Source organism: Microcaecilia unicolor, chromosome 1 (assembly GCF_901765095.1).
Source record: "Microcaecilia unicolor chromosome 1, aMicUni1.1, whole genome shotgun sequence".
Classification (NCBI taxonomy): Eukaryota; Metazoa; Chordata; class Amphibia; order Gymnophiona; family Siphonopidae; genus Microcaecilia; species Microcaecilia unicolor.
In genome coordinates, this window is record NC_044031.1 from 203,385,517 (window position 1) to 203,404,322 (window position 18,806).

At 41.1% G+C, this 18,806-nt stretch overlaps 1 protein-coding gene across 6 annotated transcripts in view; it reads left to right on the forward strand.

Moving 5' to 3' along the window:
• Positions 1 to 18,806, forward strand: part of TPK1 (thiamin pyrophosphokinase 1) — a 453,486-nt gene that overhangs the window by 405,556 nt on the left and 29,124 nt on the right. For 2 of the 6 annotated variants that reach the window (XM_030203717.1, XM_030203748.1), the window contains one exon: positions 6,010 to 6,084. The exons of the other annotated variants lie outside the window; for them this stretch is intronic. In XM_030203717.1, coding sequence (XP_030059577.1) covers positions 6,010 to 6,084 — 75 coding nt within the window. The remainder of the gene's footprint in view (positions 1 to 6,009; positions 6,085 to 18,806) is intronic. 6 annotated transcript variants of the gene reach the window in all.

Here is an 18,806-nt window from a genome sequence, read left to right on the forward strand (position 1 = left end):
GCATCGGTGGGTGGTTGGAGGGGGAGCAGAGGAGAGAGGAGACACACTCGCACCCAGCGGTATCACTCTCTGTCTGTCTCACACACACACACATACTCGAACATTCACTCTCTCTCATACACACACAGTCACTCTCACACACACTCTCTCAAACATACACACTCCGAGAAAAACCTTGCTAGTGCCCGTTTCATATGTGTCAGAAATGGGCCTGGTTTACTAGTCTTAAACAATATTTCAAAACGTTCAAAGTTGAATCAAAAAGGAGCATAACCAAATCATATGTCAGGTTCCATTATCGATGACCACCAGCATTTCACCTACTTTGAGGCTACTTCGGGGTATAAGAGACAGATTTAGAATTGTGTCGGAAATCCACTCACAAGTGAGCAGAACTCATCGATGTATTGCTTTACATTTTTTTCACTTTTCCTTCTGTTAAGGGTAAAAAGAGACTAAGATTAGTCAATTCTTTATTTTCCTGTCAAGTTTGGCAGCTTGGCAAAGAATTACTACTACTACTACTATTTAGCATTTCTATAGCGCTACAAGGCGTACGCAGCACTGCACAAACATAGAAGAAGGACAGTCCCTGCTCAAAGAGCTTACAATCTAATAGACAAAACATAAAGTAATCAAATCAATTAATGTGTACAGGAAGGAGGAGAGGAGGGTAGGTGGAGGCGAGTGGTTACAAATGGTTACGAGTCAAAAGCAATGTTAAAGAGGTGGGCTTTCAGTCTAGATTTAAAGGTGGCCAAGGATGGTGCAATACGTAGGGGCTCAGGATGTTTATGCCAGGCGTAGGGTGCAGCGAGACAGAAGGCACGAAGTCTGCAGTTGGCAGTACTGGAGAAGGGAACAGATAAGAAGGATTTATCCATGGAGCGGAGTGCACAGGAAGGGGTGTAGGGAAGGACGAGTGTGGAGAGATACTGGGGAGCAGCAGAGTGAGTACATTTATAGGTTAGTAGAAGAAGTTTGAACAGGATGCGAAAATGGATAGGGGGCCAGTGAAGAATTAACTGATATTACATGGGTTTCTTCTAGCTAGTTAGATTTTAGAAAATGTGTAAATTCTATGTTTTAAAATGATGTTGAATACTATTTTGCTGTAAAACTGATTTATTATAGTTTCCAGATTTTGCCTGGTTATCTTTACTGTAACCTGCTTAGAATTATTGGGGTACAAGCAGTTTAAGAGTCCTAATGTAATGTAACATTCACAAGATAGCTCTGAAAGGAGAAGGACTACTAATGGTGATTTTTATTATGCCGTACATTGATTGTCCCTGCTGTAGAGTCATTTAGAAGTGGATTGCCGACACAATTGTAAATGTGTCCCATATACGCTGAAGCAGCCTCATAGTAGGCGAAACGCTGGCCGTCATCAGTAATGGGACCCAACATATGATTTATATATGCTCCTTTTTGATTCAACTGTGAACATTTTGATATATTTAAGATAATATTTTTCACGTATATAAAAGTTTTTAAGATGTACTGGATGAAAGGTTTTTATGCCTGTGAGAAACCCTGGTTAAATCTGTGAGAACAATTTGAGTTCTGGATTGTGGCTAAGCTTTTTCCTTTCATTCAGCACACATAAACACGTATGTTTTATTTTGGTTCATATATTGTGGTTGGTTTTTTGGTATGATTTGTCATTGTTAACAACAGTTTCTTTTTCATTTTTAATATTTATCCCATCAGGCCCCATCGCTTTGTCTATATTTAGTTTAGCTAGCTCCTCACAAGCAGTCTTCTGAGAATCAGTCCTGGTCTACCACACATCCATTCCAATTAGCATTTGTTTTCTGCAGTCCTACCCCTGGCTTTTTATCAGTGAACACAGAACAGAAATAATTGTTAAGCAGTTCATCTTTATTCGTATCAGCTTCTGCATATTCCTCCCCTTCACTCTTGAGCCTCTCACAATGCCAATCATGGTTCTTCATGAGCTATGTCTCCGTGACCGCCACTGAATCCAGGGCAGCTTCTACGTTACAGCCCCTAGATCTAGAAATTTGTTTCCCATACTATGTGCATTGATATACATTACAAAGCTCTCCAGATATTATCCTTTTCTCCCCATTTCTATAAAGTTATTTGATGTCTCACATTCCCCAGGGTTATTCTTGACCTTAGGGCTGTTCTCATCTATCCCCAGCAAATTTAGTTTAAAGCTCTCTTTATTACATTAGCCAGTCTGTTATGGAAGACGCATCATCCCTTCTTTAATAGATAGACTCCATGTCTGCTGATTAGCTTGGAAAATCATCTCATGGTCTAGGAAACTGAAGTACTTACATTGACACCATCCACAAAGCCACACATTCAGCTCCAGGTTACGAGCTTCCCTCATTTGGCCTCTGTCCTCAATAGGAAAGATCAATGAGAACACCATCCGTGCACCTAGCTGTTTCAACCTCTTTTCCAGAGCCATGAAGTCACGTTTGATATGTTCAGTGGAATACCTAGTAGTATCATTTCTACCAACATGGATGAGTAACATATGATAATGGTCAGTCGGCTTAATCTTGGCAAACTTTCTCCTACATCTCAAATCTTGGCACCAGGCAGATAGCACATTTCCCTGGACATCGTGTATGGTTGGCAGATGGGCACCTCTGTACCTCTCAGAAGGGAATCTGTACCTTGTCAAAAAAAAGCCCCATCAAAATAGCCCTGACAAAAAAAAACTAACAAAAAAGCCCCCGACATAATATCCCCTGACATAATAGTCTCTGACAAAATGGCCACCCACATTATGGCTCCCAACATAGGAGCCCCAGATATTGTGGCTTGGTTGATACAATTTAAGTAATTTTTTAAAACCTTTTTGAGAGACACCTACTTTTGTTAAGGGACTGTTTTGTCGAGTTAATTTGTGAGAGAGGTCATTTTGTCTAGGGCTATTTTGTCAGGTGCCAATTTGTCAAGGTCTAGTTTGTCAGGGCTATTTTTTCAGTGCTGTTATGATAGGGTGCCAAGAGAATCGCCAACCACCAGTATACCTTTCGCTTCTTATTGGCCACTTATCCAGAAGCTTTGGGATTTTTTGAGCTTTGTTTCCTCCTGTTGTTGAGATATTTTCTACTCTTCTACCCCCAGGGCTGCAAACCGGTTCTTCAGTTGAACAGAAGATGGAGTTGTGGGGGTTGATTTTGCAGGATCTGGTGATCTGTGTCCATGTGTCCAGCTGTCTTCTTTCTGCACAACATCTCCATTTCCTTTGCTGGAGATCCCTAATGCCTCAAGATGCATTTCTGGGATGGCTTTTTGGTTGTCATACATACTTCTTGGTCTTGCCATGTCCTCTTAGTTCTTGTACTTCTTTCATGAGGGATTCAATGTGCATACATTTATCACATGAGACCAGTCCCTCATCTTGAATCAAGCATTCAGTCTGGACAGAGGCAGAAGCTGTAATGAGAGCAGCAGCTTTGGAGGCATGATGCTTCTTGGCTATACTTCCACTTTAGAAGCTTTTTGTGCTTGTGGATAGAAAGAAAAGTCCCATCCATATTTTTTCCTTCACCTAGTTACTTTAATGTGAGATCTAAGAACCTGTTCAGATTCCCTCTGTGGGTGTAGTTCTATCTACTTCCTTGCCTATTCTTGGGGTATACAGTGATTTAGCTTATCCTTTCAGACTTTAGAAATGTGTTTTATGTATCTGATGTGTAGTGTAGTGTGTTGTGGGTTTTGGAGGGCTCAGCAGACAAGATAAGGGAGCAACGGAAACGGTGAAATGTGTACCTGGGAGCATTGATATGAAAACGTCCAAAGTCCGACTTAAACATCATATCGAAAATGCCCCTCTATGTAACATTGTAAGTCTAAGTTCTTTGAAAATACACATCTTAGTGACTTCTTTGTTGTTCCTTCCAAACAATACTAATGCTGCTAACAGTTTAAGTAGGGTCAAGTAGGAGTCTCTCCTACTTGGTTAAGTAGCATTCCATTTTGGCCACTTGATTTTCTGTGCAGTATATTGAAAAAGATCGAACACATTCTTAAAATCCTGTCCTTTTGACTTTTAGGTGTTCAGTTGTCTACAGAACTGAAATCTGATTACCTTTGACATGCTTAACCTTGACATTGCTTATCTCTCACATTTCTATGTTCCTAGTGAAGTGAATTACTTTCTTTGCTTTCTGAAACATAGTTTATATATCTTGACCTTTGTGTCTGCTCATGGAAGAAGGCACTGTTTACGTGCACTTGAAATTACTGTCATTCAGTGTCTGCATTAACCTTTCTGAGCAATCAAAATACCAGAGTCCATAGGCATTTTATTTCATGAGAAAAGAGCAAATTAGACAAGTTATGTAAGAGCAGCACAAAGAAAACCTTTTAACTAAAGACATTTCCATTTGAAAAGCATTTATTGCCATAATTAGAAGATCTGTATAACCACTCAAATTTTCCAAGTCAAATAATATTTTGGAACATTTTTTAAAATGGGTAAAAAGTAACACTTTCAAAGTACCATTTTGCTTAGGTCATCTAAGTAACAATTGGGATATTCAGGTAGGAAATGTTTACATTTCCTGTAATACTTTACAAAAAGCTGAGCTGAACACAGAGCCTTTTATTTTTTTTATTTATTTTATTTGTTACATTTGTATCCCACATTTCCCCACCTCTTTGCAGACTCAATGTGGCTTACATAGTACCATAAATGGCATTAACCGATTCCAGTATGAACAATTACAGGGTGATTTTATGGTAGAATGAGGTACATGTATGCTAGAGACAATTGGGGAGAACTTAGAGAGGGAGAGGAAGAGTTAGGATATGTCCATTACGGTCTTTGGTTACGTTGTGTCACAAGTGTCCAGGTTTTTTATGTTGGGTCGGTGGGGTATGCCCTTCTGAACAGTTCTGTTTTTACTGCTTTCTGGAAATTCAGGTGGTTGAGCGTAGTTTTTATTACTTTTGGTAGTGCGTTCCACAGTTCTGCGCTCAAGTAGGAAAAGCTGGATGCATAAGTGGATTTGTATTTGAGGCCTTTGCTGCTTGGGTAGTGGAGGTTTAGGTATGATCGTGCTGATTTTATGGTGCTTCTGATTGGCAGGTCGATGAGGTCTGTCATGTATCCCGGTGCCTTGCCGTAAATAATTTTATGAACAGTCGTCCACATTTTGAAAACGATACGTTCCTTAATTTGAAGCCAGTGCAGTTTTTCTCGGAGTGGTTTGGCACTGTTGAAACGCGTTCTTCCAAATATAAGCCTTGCTGTGTTTTGGGCGGTCTGAAGTTTCTTTATAATTTGTTCTTTGCATGCCGCATAGATTCCATTACAGTAGTCTGCGTGGCTTAGTACCATTGTCTGTACCAGGTTGCGAAATATTTCCCTTGGGAAGAATGGTTTCACGCGTTTGAGTTTCCACATTGAGAGAAACATTTTCTTTATGGTGGATTTAGCTTGGATCTCAAGTGAGAGGTTTCGGTCGATTGTTACTCCGAGAATTTTCAGGCTGTCTGAGATAGGGAAGGTGTATCCTGGGTTGTTAATGTTTGTGGGTTTATATGTATTGTATTGGGATAAGATGATAAGACAGTGTGCTTTTTCTGTATTGAGTTTTAGTTGGAATGCATTTGCCCATGAGTTCATGATGTTTAAGCTGAGCTTGATTTTATTGGTGATTTCTGCCAGATCACGTTTGTAGGGGATGTATAATGTAACGTCGTCAGTGTAAATAAATGGATTAAGGCCTTGAGTGGATAAGGCTTTGGCTAGTGGGACCATCATGAGATTGAAAAGGATCGGTGATAGTGGTGATCCTTGCGGTACTCCACAATCTGGTTTCCATATAAGAGAGCATCAGTTTCACAAAAATATGTTTAAAAAAAAGAGCGACATCACTTGAGTTTTTTTACATTTGTATGTATTGATCTAACAACATACATGTCTTAAGTGCCGGATTTCACAAAACTGCACATGCAAGAAGACCCAAGGAAAGAACTAGGTGAAATAATTCCTTTTTTGTAATTATTCAGGTGGCGTTAGATACCACTGTGGTAAGCACAGTTGCCCCTCAATCACCGTTGGAGACCCTAGGTCCAAACAAGCAGGTAACTGACACTTATGTGTGCCCCAGAGCAGATGTAAATGCCGACAAGCTAAGTTTTAAAAATATATGTGTGTTCCAAATAAACGGCAAAGGAAAAGTGGGGGCAGCTGGAATGTTAAGAGCAGATACTGTTGCAGTACTTCCATTTTACTTTTGATGAGGCTGGAGTGGCATTTATTGTGACATATATTTTGTGTGAACTTTGTTACATGCATTCACATTTAAGTGATTTATGAAACAGAGAATTGAGGACCCCTGATGTAGGCATATGCCAAAACACAACTGTGTTTGGTCAACTCCTCAATTAACTGTCCTCTTTATGCATCATGTGACTCCTGTGGCCGTTCTTTATTCTATCCCATCCATCTCTGCTTTTTCCTTTGCTATTCTTTCTCCACAGAGAGTGTTTTCTTCTGGTTTTCGTGGCACTGTTCCAAATACACAGTGTACCATGATAGCATTGGGGCAGCTGTGCTGAGTTTGAGCTGTGTTGATCTACCTTACCTTTCTTTTTCTTTTGACTTTTTTTACCTTTTCATGCCTAAATGTAAGGGATAAATTTGGGGTCCCCTTCCCCATGGGCATAGTTTGGGGGGGGCAAGGGGGCAGTATCTGATTCTTCCTGAGGCAGAGACGAAACAAGGGATCCCTTTGTCAAGGATCTTGCATGTGCTACAGTTGATTGATTTGGAGCTAGTCCCGGTTGCATGCCCTTGGATATTGAAGGCTGTGGTTACCACCTGGGTGGATAAGCTAAGTGAAAATAAGTTTGTTCTGTGCACATGTAATATATTCCTTATAATTTTTGAAAATATTTTTCAGCATGGTGTTAACTTTAACCCGACACATTATATGATTATCATTTGATTATTTCCTCTAGGTTTTTTTGCTGCGGTTTTTTTCTCCATTAGGGAGTGATTTTCCTTTGTAGTTGGTTTCACCTCCCCACATCCACACATTTCCACTCCTTTTTCTTCCCCAAAACATCTGCCACTGTCCATATACGTTTTCCATGTAAGAGCCACCACAAAAATAAGATATAAAGTTAGCCATTTATATTCTGTGGCCATACTTGTACAAATGGGTAGATATTCAAAGCAATTTAAGTGGCTGCTGAAATCGTTTGTCCAGTTCTGTGTATATTCAGCAGCACTTAACTGGATAGTGCCACTGACAATGCTCAGGTAGAGGTCCTTTTACTAAACTGCAGGAAAAATGGCCCTGCGGTAGCAGTGGGGGCTGTTTGTCCCAGACATCAGGGCCCTTTTTACCACAGCAGGTAAAAAGACCCCCCCCCCCCTCCCCCCAAAAAAAAAAAATGACCATGCGGCAAGATAAATCTTACCGCATGGCCATGTGGCAGGGAGCACTTACCAATACCCATTGAGATGGCGGTAGAGCACTAAACCAACACCCATTGAGGTGGTGGTAAGGGCTCCACATTAACTTGGTGATAAGCAGGCAGCGTGCGGTGTTGCCCAGTTACCGTTAGGTTTGCGCTGCACTATAAAAAAAATTTTTTACAGCATTCTGGAAATGATGTGCACTCAAGCCAGAACTACCATCGGCGGTTGTCCCGAGTTAGAGTGTAGTAAAGCTCGCGTTGGGCTTACCAACGCATTGTAAAAGGACCCCTTAGTTCCTAAGCCAAAACAGCTATTTTATGGACATTCCCGCTGAGGAGTCAGCACCTAGCCAGTTAAGTGCTAATATTCAGCAGTTGAGTCTAGGATAACCGCATAAATAGGACCACATAAAACACAATCCTGTCTTTATTCGGTTCACCTTAAGTGCTGAATATCACACTTATGGCCTCTTTTACTAAACCGTGCTAGCGATTCCTGGCACAGTCAATGCACCGCAGCCCGTTCATTTTTAATGGACTGGGTCACATTTGCACACAGGAATCACTAATGCAGTTTAGTAAAGAGGCCCTTAACCCAGAGACATAGCCAGACTCAGTATTTTGGATGGGTCCAGAGGTAAATTGGATGGACCCTTCCACGCACACGTGCTGCCACCCTCTACACCACAAATATCTTCCCAGAGATATTTTTTAAGAACATAGATTTTTTTTTCCACCTACCACACATCTCCTCCCTCTCCTCCACAGCATTCTGGCACCTACGCATCTGTCTCTGAACTCCGTCCTTCCCTGGTGTACCGTAGAGGCATCCTCGGCGCATGAAACAATTCATTCTTGCTGCTTGTGCTGGACCCACAGGCTTCCATCTGCCACGTCCTGCCCTCGCTGACATCATTGCCTGTTTCCTGTCTGGCGGAATGCGGCAAATGGAAGCCTGCGGGGCTGGCGCAAGCAGCGGGAATGAATCGCTGTAGGTGCATGTATTGACACTGGGGAGGGATGGGGTTCAGAGACAGGAGTGCAAATGCTGGGAAGCTGCGGAGAAGAGGGGGAAGAGAGCAGTATGGTGCTGCCGCTGAGTGGATCTGAGCTAAGAATGGGTGGGCCTGTGTCCACCCAGGCCCACCTGTAGCTACACCACTGCCTTAACCACCTATGTTTTGTCCAGGCGCATATCCCCGAATATTCAGTGTCAGAGCCTGGACAAGACCCAGCATTGAATATTCAGGCATAAAACCAGCAGCATCAGCCAAACACTGAGCACCATGGGCTTAATATGTATCCCATTCTGTATAACTTTAGAAAGCAGTGAATAGTCACCTCCGCATCATAAAGTCACAAAACATAACAATATTGCATTTCTTGAAAACTAGAGAATCTACTAACCCTTCTCAATGTTTAAAATGTTTTAAAAATATTCCATCTCTCTACCCCCTAACCTTTCAAGTATGCTTTTGCCACTACATACTTGTAAGCATGTAGTTCCTGTACTAGTATTGTCAAATCCCATTCCTCTGAGTTTATTTACTGTAGTAGCTTTTCACTACCCCCATGAAGGTCCATTTCCAAATGTTTGTCCGAAACATAAAAGATGTATAGATGAGAGGAGCACATGCACACTTCTATCTAAAGTTTGAAATGATGCAGTGGAAAATTTAGTTATTGTTTCATTATTATGGCACAAGAATAAAGCAGACGAAAAGCTTATATGACATTATGGTTCCATTAATCTTGCCTGGGCTGCCAACAGTTTTTCACTCTTGCAGATGTTTCCTGTACTTGACAAGAAAAGGTTGCACTTCATTAAAATACATTACAAAAAATGTAATGTTCACTGCATGAGGAAAGCTGGTTAAAAAAAAAGCCCATTATTTCAGGGTGTCCAATCATATTGGCAGTGTATGCTTATTTTTTCTACCCACAGCTATTATACTTTTATAATCTGGATGTGTTTTCTAGTCAGTGCTACATGCTCTCCTTCACCACCATCCAACCTAGGCTTTAGTGGCATTGGATTGACCCTCATCTGAGAATGTTTTAACCTAGAGCGAAGATCATTTATATCCAAACACTTTTTTCCTCAGCTCTGTGAACGGATTGCACGGTTGACGTAATATGATTTAAGCAGAGGAGGCTGCCTTCTTTCTACCAGCTTTCTCTCTTATCAAAGGTACATCTGCAAATGGAACAATCTCAACTTCACTACAGAAATTCTTCATTATGCTTTATATAGACGGTACAACCAGTGAGTTATATTGGAACATAAAGGAGATTTTATTATAGCTTCTGCCCAGACTCTTGCCAATTCAGGAATGTAACTACACAAAAGTGTGCATTGGCAACTCTAAAGTATTATGAAATTTGAAACATAAAAGTATTGCAAGAAGCGGTTACAGAATTAAATGTGAAGAATGTGCTTTTAAAAGTTGAAATGTTACAGATGCATATTATTATGAAAGAATCTTTATTTTGAAATGATCTCTCTGCTGTCTCTAAAGTGAGATTGTTCCTCAGACAAGAAATAGAAACCATTGCAATCTGTTAGCTATTTCTAGGCATACTTACATATCATTTTTAACTATGGGGCCCTTTTACTAAGCCGCGTAGGCGCCTACGCGCATCTTACCTGTGTCAGTTTTGAACCACCACCCGACTACCACGTGGTCTGGGCAGTAATTTCATTTTTTACATGCGTCCACTACGAGCGCCAGAAATTTTCCGGCATGCGGCGGTAACCGGTCAGTAATCGGCACTGTACACGATTAGACCATTACCGCCCAGTTAACTCATGAGACCTTACAGCTAGGTCAGTGGGTGGTGGTGGTAAGGTCTCAGACCCAAAATGGACGCATGCAAAATTTTATGTTGCCATACGTCCATTTTTGACCAAAAAAAAAGGTCTTTTTTGCAGGTCACTGAAAAATGGACCTGCATGCGTCCAATACACTCGTCTACACCAGTGCAGGCCATTTTTTAGCGCACCTAGTTTGCCAATGCCTTAATCCAGCCCTGCCTATGGCAACAAATATTATATGTTTTTTGTTTATCCACCTTTGGTATACATTAGCAAAGTGGTTCACAAATGAAATACTAAATCGTAAAAACAAGAAAGAAATGTTATTAAAACAATAAGACAGAAGAAAGGAAACTGAACTGAGCTAGCAGACACTCAATAAGCAACAGACCAAGCAGGCAATTGGCAGGCTGTCTCTACCCAGGAAAACTAAACAGATGCGTTTTTAATGCTGTCTTAAATTTTGTGTAGGAGGGCTCTATTTGAAAGGACAAAGAAAGGGAATTCCAAAGAAAGGGGGCAATATTAAAAAAAAAACAAAAAAACCTCTACCTGATAATCTCCAAACAGGTGGAGGTAATTTTTGGGTTGATTAGCCAACATTTAGGGGGTCTTTTATTAAGTTTTTTTTAAGTATCTACCCTGGGTTTTAGCATGCAGTAGATGTTAGCACGGACCTACGTTAATGTCTATCATGCTTTAGAACCATCAGCAAAGTAAAAACCCACACTAGCTGCCTAAGGCGGATAGGGGCAGGAGTTGAGAAATGATATGGGCAGGTTGGAGGAGTAGCCAGCTATGACAGCTGGCACATGGGTTGGTACTGTGCACTAGCTATCATGATTCTCCGAGGACAAGCAGGCTGCTTGTTCTCACAAGTGGGTCAACGTCCGCGTCGGCCAAGGAAGTGGTAAATTTTTCCAGCAAAAACGTTTTCCAACACTGCGCATGTGCGGACAACTTCCTGCCCATCACGAGCGTGCCTCCTCAGTTCTTTTTTTCTCCATGACGAGTGACAAGCTTTTTCTCCTGTCTCCTCATTTTTGACCCAGGAAAGAGAATCTGACAACTTTTGTTTCTTTTTTTCTTTATTTTTCGGCTGTATTAATTAAAAAAATTTTTTTTTAACTCCCGTAGTTCTTTAGTTTTTAGCCCCCTTTTTAAAGTTTTCTTTCTTTTCAACAGCCATACAGTCGGGGGGGGGGGGGGGTTCCCTCCCTCCCTCCCTCCCTCCCTTTTGTGCCCTTTTTTCTTCCAACAGGTCTATTGATTTCGCCGAAGCTGTTTTTCCTTCCATGTCATTGAAGACACCAGCGGCTTCAAGCGTAATACTTGGTGCAACCGGACCATCTCAGGTACCAATACTCACGCCTGGTGTATCCAGTGCCTTGGGCCCGACCATAGCCCAGCCGCTTGCAGTCTGTGTCTTCGTCGACCCACTTGTGAGAACAATCAGCCTGCTGTCCTCGGAGAATACCTACTACAGGTTAGTATATTTGCTTTATCGATAATGTGGGTGCACTTACTACCACCTCAAGAGGAGGTGCTATAGATAATCTAGTAGTGTGGCCCTGACAGGATTCTGATCCCCCTGCTCCAAACCCTCCAGAACCTCCACCCCCGAAATCTAATCCTCCCAATAACAGCCTCCCCAAATCCAAGGCCAGCCCATATTTTCCTAATAAACATTCCCCCTCCCCCCCCCCCCAAACCATGCATTACTTCATGCACTAAATCAGTGGTGATTCACAGTAGTTCAGTGGGCGGGCATGGGAGCAGTTCCCCTCTGCTCTTGCCTTATCTGGCTCTGAATTCAAAAATGGCAGTGATACCTAGTAGTTCCTTGGTACTACCACTAAAAGTCAGTCTTCCATATGGGACTAGATTCTATATATCATGCCGAAAAAAATTACACCTAGCATATTCTATTAAGTATGCCTAAATTTATCCGCGTGACTAAATTTAGTCGTGGGCAGTTAGGCCAAGTAAAACTTGGTATAAATGCCGATGCCTAAATTAGGTGCAGACCAGGTGTATTCTATAACAACGTACATAGATTTTAAAAATGCCCATTCCACATCCCCTTTTCAGCTATGAGCATTAGAATTTACACTCATCACTTTTCAGGATACACTTAGAAAGTTGTGCGTGTAAATTCTAATTAATGCCAATTAGTGTCAATTGCTTGTTAATTGGCAATTATTGGCCCTAATTGGCTTAACTAATTAAGTTGTACGTGCAAATCCAGAATACGACCAGATTTGCACACGCAACTGAAACACTATACAGAATCCGGGAGATAAGGGTAAATTGCTCCTTTCTCAGCCCACTGGACTACAAGGGATCACCTCCTGGTAAGTCCCGGAGGTAGGAGAGGGTTTACAAAGGAATATATGGTCACGGATTTAATTCAGGGAGGAGCTTATCAGGGGCATTGGTTTCCAGAGAGGATTCAGGGGGATCAGACCAGGAGTCTAGGAGGAATATTGGATAGATCAGATTGGGGGTTTGAGAAGGGGATCTGGAGGGAGAGCAGATCAGAGGGATGGAAGTGGGGAGGGGGGGCAGGTAGTAGCATTACAAGTGTCTCCTGGAGCCTGGGCCGATAGCACAAGCCCATACTATCTGCTGAGGGATGTTACACAGTACCTGTATGCTAAATGTTTACCCTGTGCTGTAAATTCAGGTCTGATACTAGGCACACCCCTGCATTTGCCACACTGGCTTTGCACTTATCCACATTGCCGCTTCCACAGCTATTCCTGACAGTTTTACTGATGCACTGTGAAAGAAGGAAATGACGTCTCATTATTGATTTATCTGACATATGAGGATTCTCCGGGAAATGACGTCAGAATAATGAGTGAGTCAACCGCAAGAGCGTCCTTTTAATCTGTCGCTATTTTGACACAAATTGTATGCAGCAAGGAAGATGAGTGTTATGCATACCCTCTCCTGATGAAGTAGCGAAACAGAGGGAATTTACTGACTGTTGAGAGAGACTGGTTCTGACTATACTATATGGGACAATGAGAAAATGTTTTGTTCTGATGTCGGGAGAAGTTACTGAGTTTTTGATACAATCGTTTTCCCTTTTTTGATGATTCACCTTTTTGGAGTGTGAAAAGCGTGCCTTGCTCTTTTCTTTGGATGAAGCTAAGTACTTCTTTTTTTTGTGGTGAATTTTTTTCTAAACATCAAAGTATATCTTTTTAGATATAATTGTTTCTGTTAGGATAGTTCTGACCATATATAATTACTCTTCCGCTAGCACAATTAAGTTGCTTACTAGCACACTATAGATATTGCTTGGGCATTTGAATTAAGAATTTGTCACGAGTATATCCTCCGGTTTTTACTGCAGATTGCTTTTTTTCTCTATATATATTGAGTTTTTGCTCTCTGTAGGTTTTTTGGAGGTGGTGGTACCCTAGGCTGGTGAGGCCTAATTTGATACATATAACAAGTGACTTTCATTTTATGCACAAGCAATAACATTTTTTGGAGCAAATATATACAACAGTTTCTAATTTTATTGCTCTAAGCAGATTTTGGAATTTGGCCATTTAAAAAAATTACTATGGGAACAATTACTGCCACCTATTTTGTAGGCAGTAAGGGGTCTCACATTATTTATTTATTTATTTGGTCCACTTACATCCCACATTTTTCCAGCTTATGCGGGCTCAATATGGCTAACAAAGTAACTAGAAAATTACATAATACAACAGGTTAAATTTGTTCCAGTAAAAAATCTTACAAATTAAGTACAGAGTAGCTAAAAGAAGAGAGTAGGGATGGGAATTCAGGAGCAACAAAAGAGAAGCTGACAGTTAGCGTATGGTAATGTAATGCTAACTGGTTAGCGTAGGAACACCCACTCTCCTCTCCTGACCTCCCCCTACCCTTTAAAAAAGAATTCAAAATAATTAGCATGAACACATCCCAGAACTTACGTGGCACCATTAGTACATCCTGCTTTAGGCTTTTTTATGCTGCGTTAGGACACGTGTTAACGCCTAAAGCAGCTTAGTAAAAGGACTCCAAAGTTATTCAACACCCATATTACCCATGTGAAAAAGTACCTGCCCCCTAAACTTAATAACTGATGGCAACACCTGTAGCAGCAATAATTGCTGTTGAGGAATCGTAGCCCACTCTTATTTGCAGAGCTGTTTAAATTCACATTCATAGGTTTTCGTGCATGAACTGCTCGTTTCACATCCTGACACAAAATCTCTATTGGGTTCAAGTCAGAACTTTAAGCCAATCCAAACTTTAAATTTGTCTTTGTGTTTTGCATCATCATCTGGTCTATCCTTTTTCCTCATTTTGTGTTATTAGCAGTTTTTTTTTCTCCACACAGGGACTTGTTTCTTGTTTGTTTGGCTGAAATTTCCGAATTTAAAAAGTATATATTTTAATGATTAGTTTACTAAACAAATGTGAACTGTAATTGTGAGAGCATAAATGTATTTACATATAACAGGGTATCATGTTTATCATGGGAAGGATAATAAAATGCCAATCCAGTCACATTCCAGATTTTGTTTAAAAGAAGTATAAGTTAGGCTGTAGCAAAACTCCAGTCACACACATTCATTCAATCATTAAGCAGGGAGTTAGAAAAGTTTGGAGTTTCAAACAAAAAAAACAAAAAAAAACAAGAGAGAGAGAGAAAAAAGTTTGCCACCATTTCTTGAAATGGAATGAAATTATATTCCCCAACAGTTTCATACCTGTAGTCTGTCACAGTGACGTTTGGCCCTGCTTGAAGAGCTTTGACACTTAAGTATTTGTAGTTGATTTGCCTATCGTTAACTAGTATATTTTATGTCAAAATTTGGACAGGCTGACATGTAGGATGAATTATGAGTTAATTTACATGTGTATAAAAATACCATGGTTAAAAAGAGAGAGAGAAACTTTCAATAATAGTATCTGAAATTTGTCCTCGGTTTCAGTCTGAGTTTTATTTGCTTTCCAAAATATCATCATCCTACTGCAGAAACCCCAAAGAAAGTTTTACCAATTTCCACTGCATAGTCTTCTATTGACATTTTATATGTAATTAGAAATATGTTATTTTAAGATACACTCTGGTACACCATGAGGCATATTTTCAAAGCACTTAGCCTTCCAAAGTTCCATAGGTTTCTATGGAACTTTGGAAGGCTAAGTGCTTTGAAAATATGCCTCCATGTTCTCCTGTGTTTCAGTCAGTGGCTGTGAGTACGTACGCTATAATGAAATGTACAAAATAGCTTTCCATTGGGTTGGGAATTTTAGAATGTAAATATAAAGAATATGGTGTCAAATGAGGACCATCAGGGTCATCCAGTTTGCTTAAAATCATTTCCTATTGCAATAAATTGAAGGTAGAGATTCATGGTGAGACCAATAGGCTGAAAACCAGAGAAGCCAGGGACTTTGGACAAATCACTTTACCCTCCATTTTATCAGATGCATACTTACTCCTGGATTCTATAAAGGTTGTGCAAACTTGGATGCACAAGCCAACTGACATCAATAATTGGGTGCTAACAAACAATTATTGATGTTAATTAGCACCATTTAGGGATTGCGCACACATCATTTTTTTAGCTCTTACCCCATATATCCACAGTATAACGCTCCATAAGCAAGAGTTCATATATCTGATTCCTCCATTGCATGATAGCAGGCCCTGATCCCTAATCTACTGAATCCATAATACAACACTTGGCTATTAAATCTACCTTACGAAGAAGTAATACAGAGACTTGTGTTCCCTCCTCTTTATTTGCTATATTGTCCAGTAGGCAACGCTGTGGGGTTGGTTCCCACTGACAATCATACATGTGTACCATGTGCAGCCATAATAAACCCCAAAATCGACGGATAGGGGCACAATTCCATAAACAATGTTTATACAGTGCACAGCTTATAGAATAGCGCTTTTTTTTGCGCCATATATAGAATCTTGTGGATTTTTAGCCCTTATAGAGATAGTATGAGGCCGAAGATACAACTGAATAGCCTACTATCCATATAATATCGAGCTCGATTTGAAGCACAGCAAAGATGGGCTTTCGAATTATCTAGATAGCAATGATATCCAGCCACTATCTATATAAGTTATGCATTTAGTTTAGGCCTGCCAGAAAGCAGGCTTAAAGTAAATGAATAATTAAATGCTGGCCATCACACCAGCTGAAAACTTACCTTATTATTTCATAAAGGATATGGTGTTTCTGGCTTACTGTTTACTCATGGGGAAATTCTGTACAAATTCATCATGCAGAGTTTATACAGAATTCCACATGTCCCATGCAGAATTCTGTGGAGACAGTGGAATAATTTTCCAGGTCTTCTAACTTATCAGCCTGTGACACACTTCTTCCTTGATTAAATTTAATTCCATCCATATTCCCTGCATTTCATCTTCTGTTCTAGATACCCACTGCTTTAACTCACCCATACGATGGAAGGTGTCTATCAAAACTTGTTGCATCCCCACTATTTGGTGCACAAGCTTTTCAAATTTTGAGTCCATGGCTCATACCACTGCTGCTTCAGGTCTGCCATCAGTGTTTCACTTATGAGCTGCTGGGAGAGCGGCTGATTCTCCGTCATGTTGTCCTCAAGTTACCTTACCCTGCTCCTTCTTTTTTCTGTCCTTTAGATGCCATGCCAGTTCCCAATTTTGTAATATATCGGTCCACAATCTTTCTTCTAATTATGAATGGAGGTAAAAACGATCACATTCCTGTTAGCTGAAAATAGAGCTCATTGTCTTTCCACCCAAACCCACCTCTCCTCTCCCTCCACTCTTTATTTCAGTCGACAACACCCTCATCTTCCTCGTCTCATCTGCCCGCAACCTTGGAGTTATCTTCAACTCCTCCCTCTCCTTCTCTGCCCATATCCAGCAGACAACCAAGACCTGTCGTTTCTTTCTCTATAACATCAGCAAAATTTGCCCCTTCCTTTCCGAGCACACCACCCGAACTCTCATCCACTCTCTCATCGCCTCTCGACTACTGCAACCTACTCCTCACTGGCCTCCCACTTAACCATCTGTCCCCCCTTTAATCCATTCAGAACTCTGCTGCCCGTCTTATCTTCCGCCTAGACCGATATGCTCATATCACCCCTCTCCTCAAGTCACTTCACTGGCTTCCGATCAGGTACCGCATACATTTCAAGCTTCTCCTACTAACCTATAAATGCACTCAATCTGCAGCTCCTCATTACCTCTCTACCCTCATCTCCCCTTACGCTCCTACCCGTAACCTCCACTCACAGGACAAATCCCTCCTCTCAGTACCCTTCTCCACCACCGCCAGCTCCAGGCTCCGCCCTTTCTGCCTCGCCTCACCCTATGCTTGGAATAAACTCCCTGAGCCCATACGCCAAGCTCCCTCCATGCCCATCTTCAAATCCATGCTCAAAGCCCACCTCTTCAATGTCGCTTTCGGCATCTAACCATTGTGCCTCTATCCAGGAAATCTAGACTGCCCCCAATTTGATTGACTGCACTTTTTTGTCCTTTAGATTGTAAGCTTCTTTGAGCAGGGACTGCCCTTCTTTGTTAGATTGTACAGCGTTGCGTAACCCAGGTAGCGCTTTAGAAATGTTAAATAATAGTAGTAAAAGTGTGCAATGGTTTCAGCTAACAAACCAGCCCTCAAGGCTGTTCAAGATTGCATTCTTCTCCATTCTCTGCATCATGTGACCTCACCCAAGTATTTTAGAAAATATATGCATACTTTTAAACACTATTTCTGCTCTGCCTAAACTATAGTCTCAAGAATGACTAGGCATGGCATATAGATAAGTACACAAAGATAGCTGGATGGCTAGTGGACTTGAGGATCGCCTGATCTCTTGTCTGCCTGGTGCGAAGGTGGTGGACTTCATGCATCACTTAGGTAGGACTTTAGATAGTGTTAGGGAGGTGCTGGCTGTCTTGGTACATGTGGGTACCAATGACATAGGAGAATGTGGGAGGGAGGTTCTGGAAGCTAAATTTAGGCTCCTTAGGTAGAAAGCTGAAGTCCATATCCTCCAGGGTAGCATTTTCAGAAATGTTCCCTGTTCTATGCGCAGGACCCAAGAGGCAGGCAAAGCTCCAAAGTCTCAATGTGTGGTTGAGACGATGGTGCAGGGATTAGAGATTTAGATAGATAGAAACTAAAATGGGGTGGAGGGAAGGAAACAAGATGCCCAGGAGTGCATAGTTCGATGTGGAGCATCCTTGAAGGATACTATTGAAACAGGTCTGTTAGGGAATCCCAAAAGAGAGGTTTCAGCAATGGACAATGGTGGAAGAAACCAGGTGTGTCTAAGGAGAGAGCATGTAAAGGATACATATTATCCCCATCAACTTCTAAGCAGCTTGAAAATGCAAGGAAAAAACACAATTTGAAGTGCCTGTATACAAATGCTAGAAGCCTAACAAATAAGATGGGAGAGTTAGAGTATGTAGCACTAAATGATGAGGCAGATATAATAGGCATCTCAGAGACTTGGTGTAAGGAGGGCAATCAATAGGACACTGTGTTAACAAGGTACAAATTAT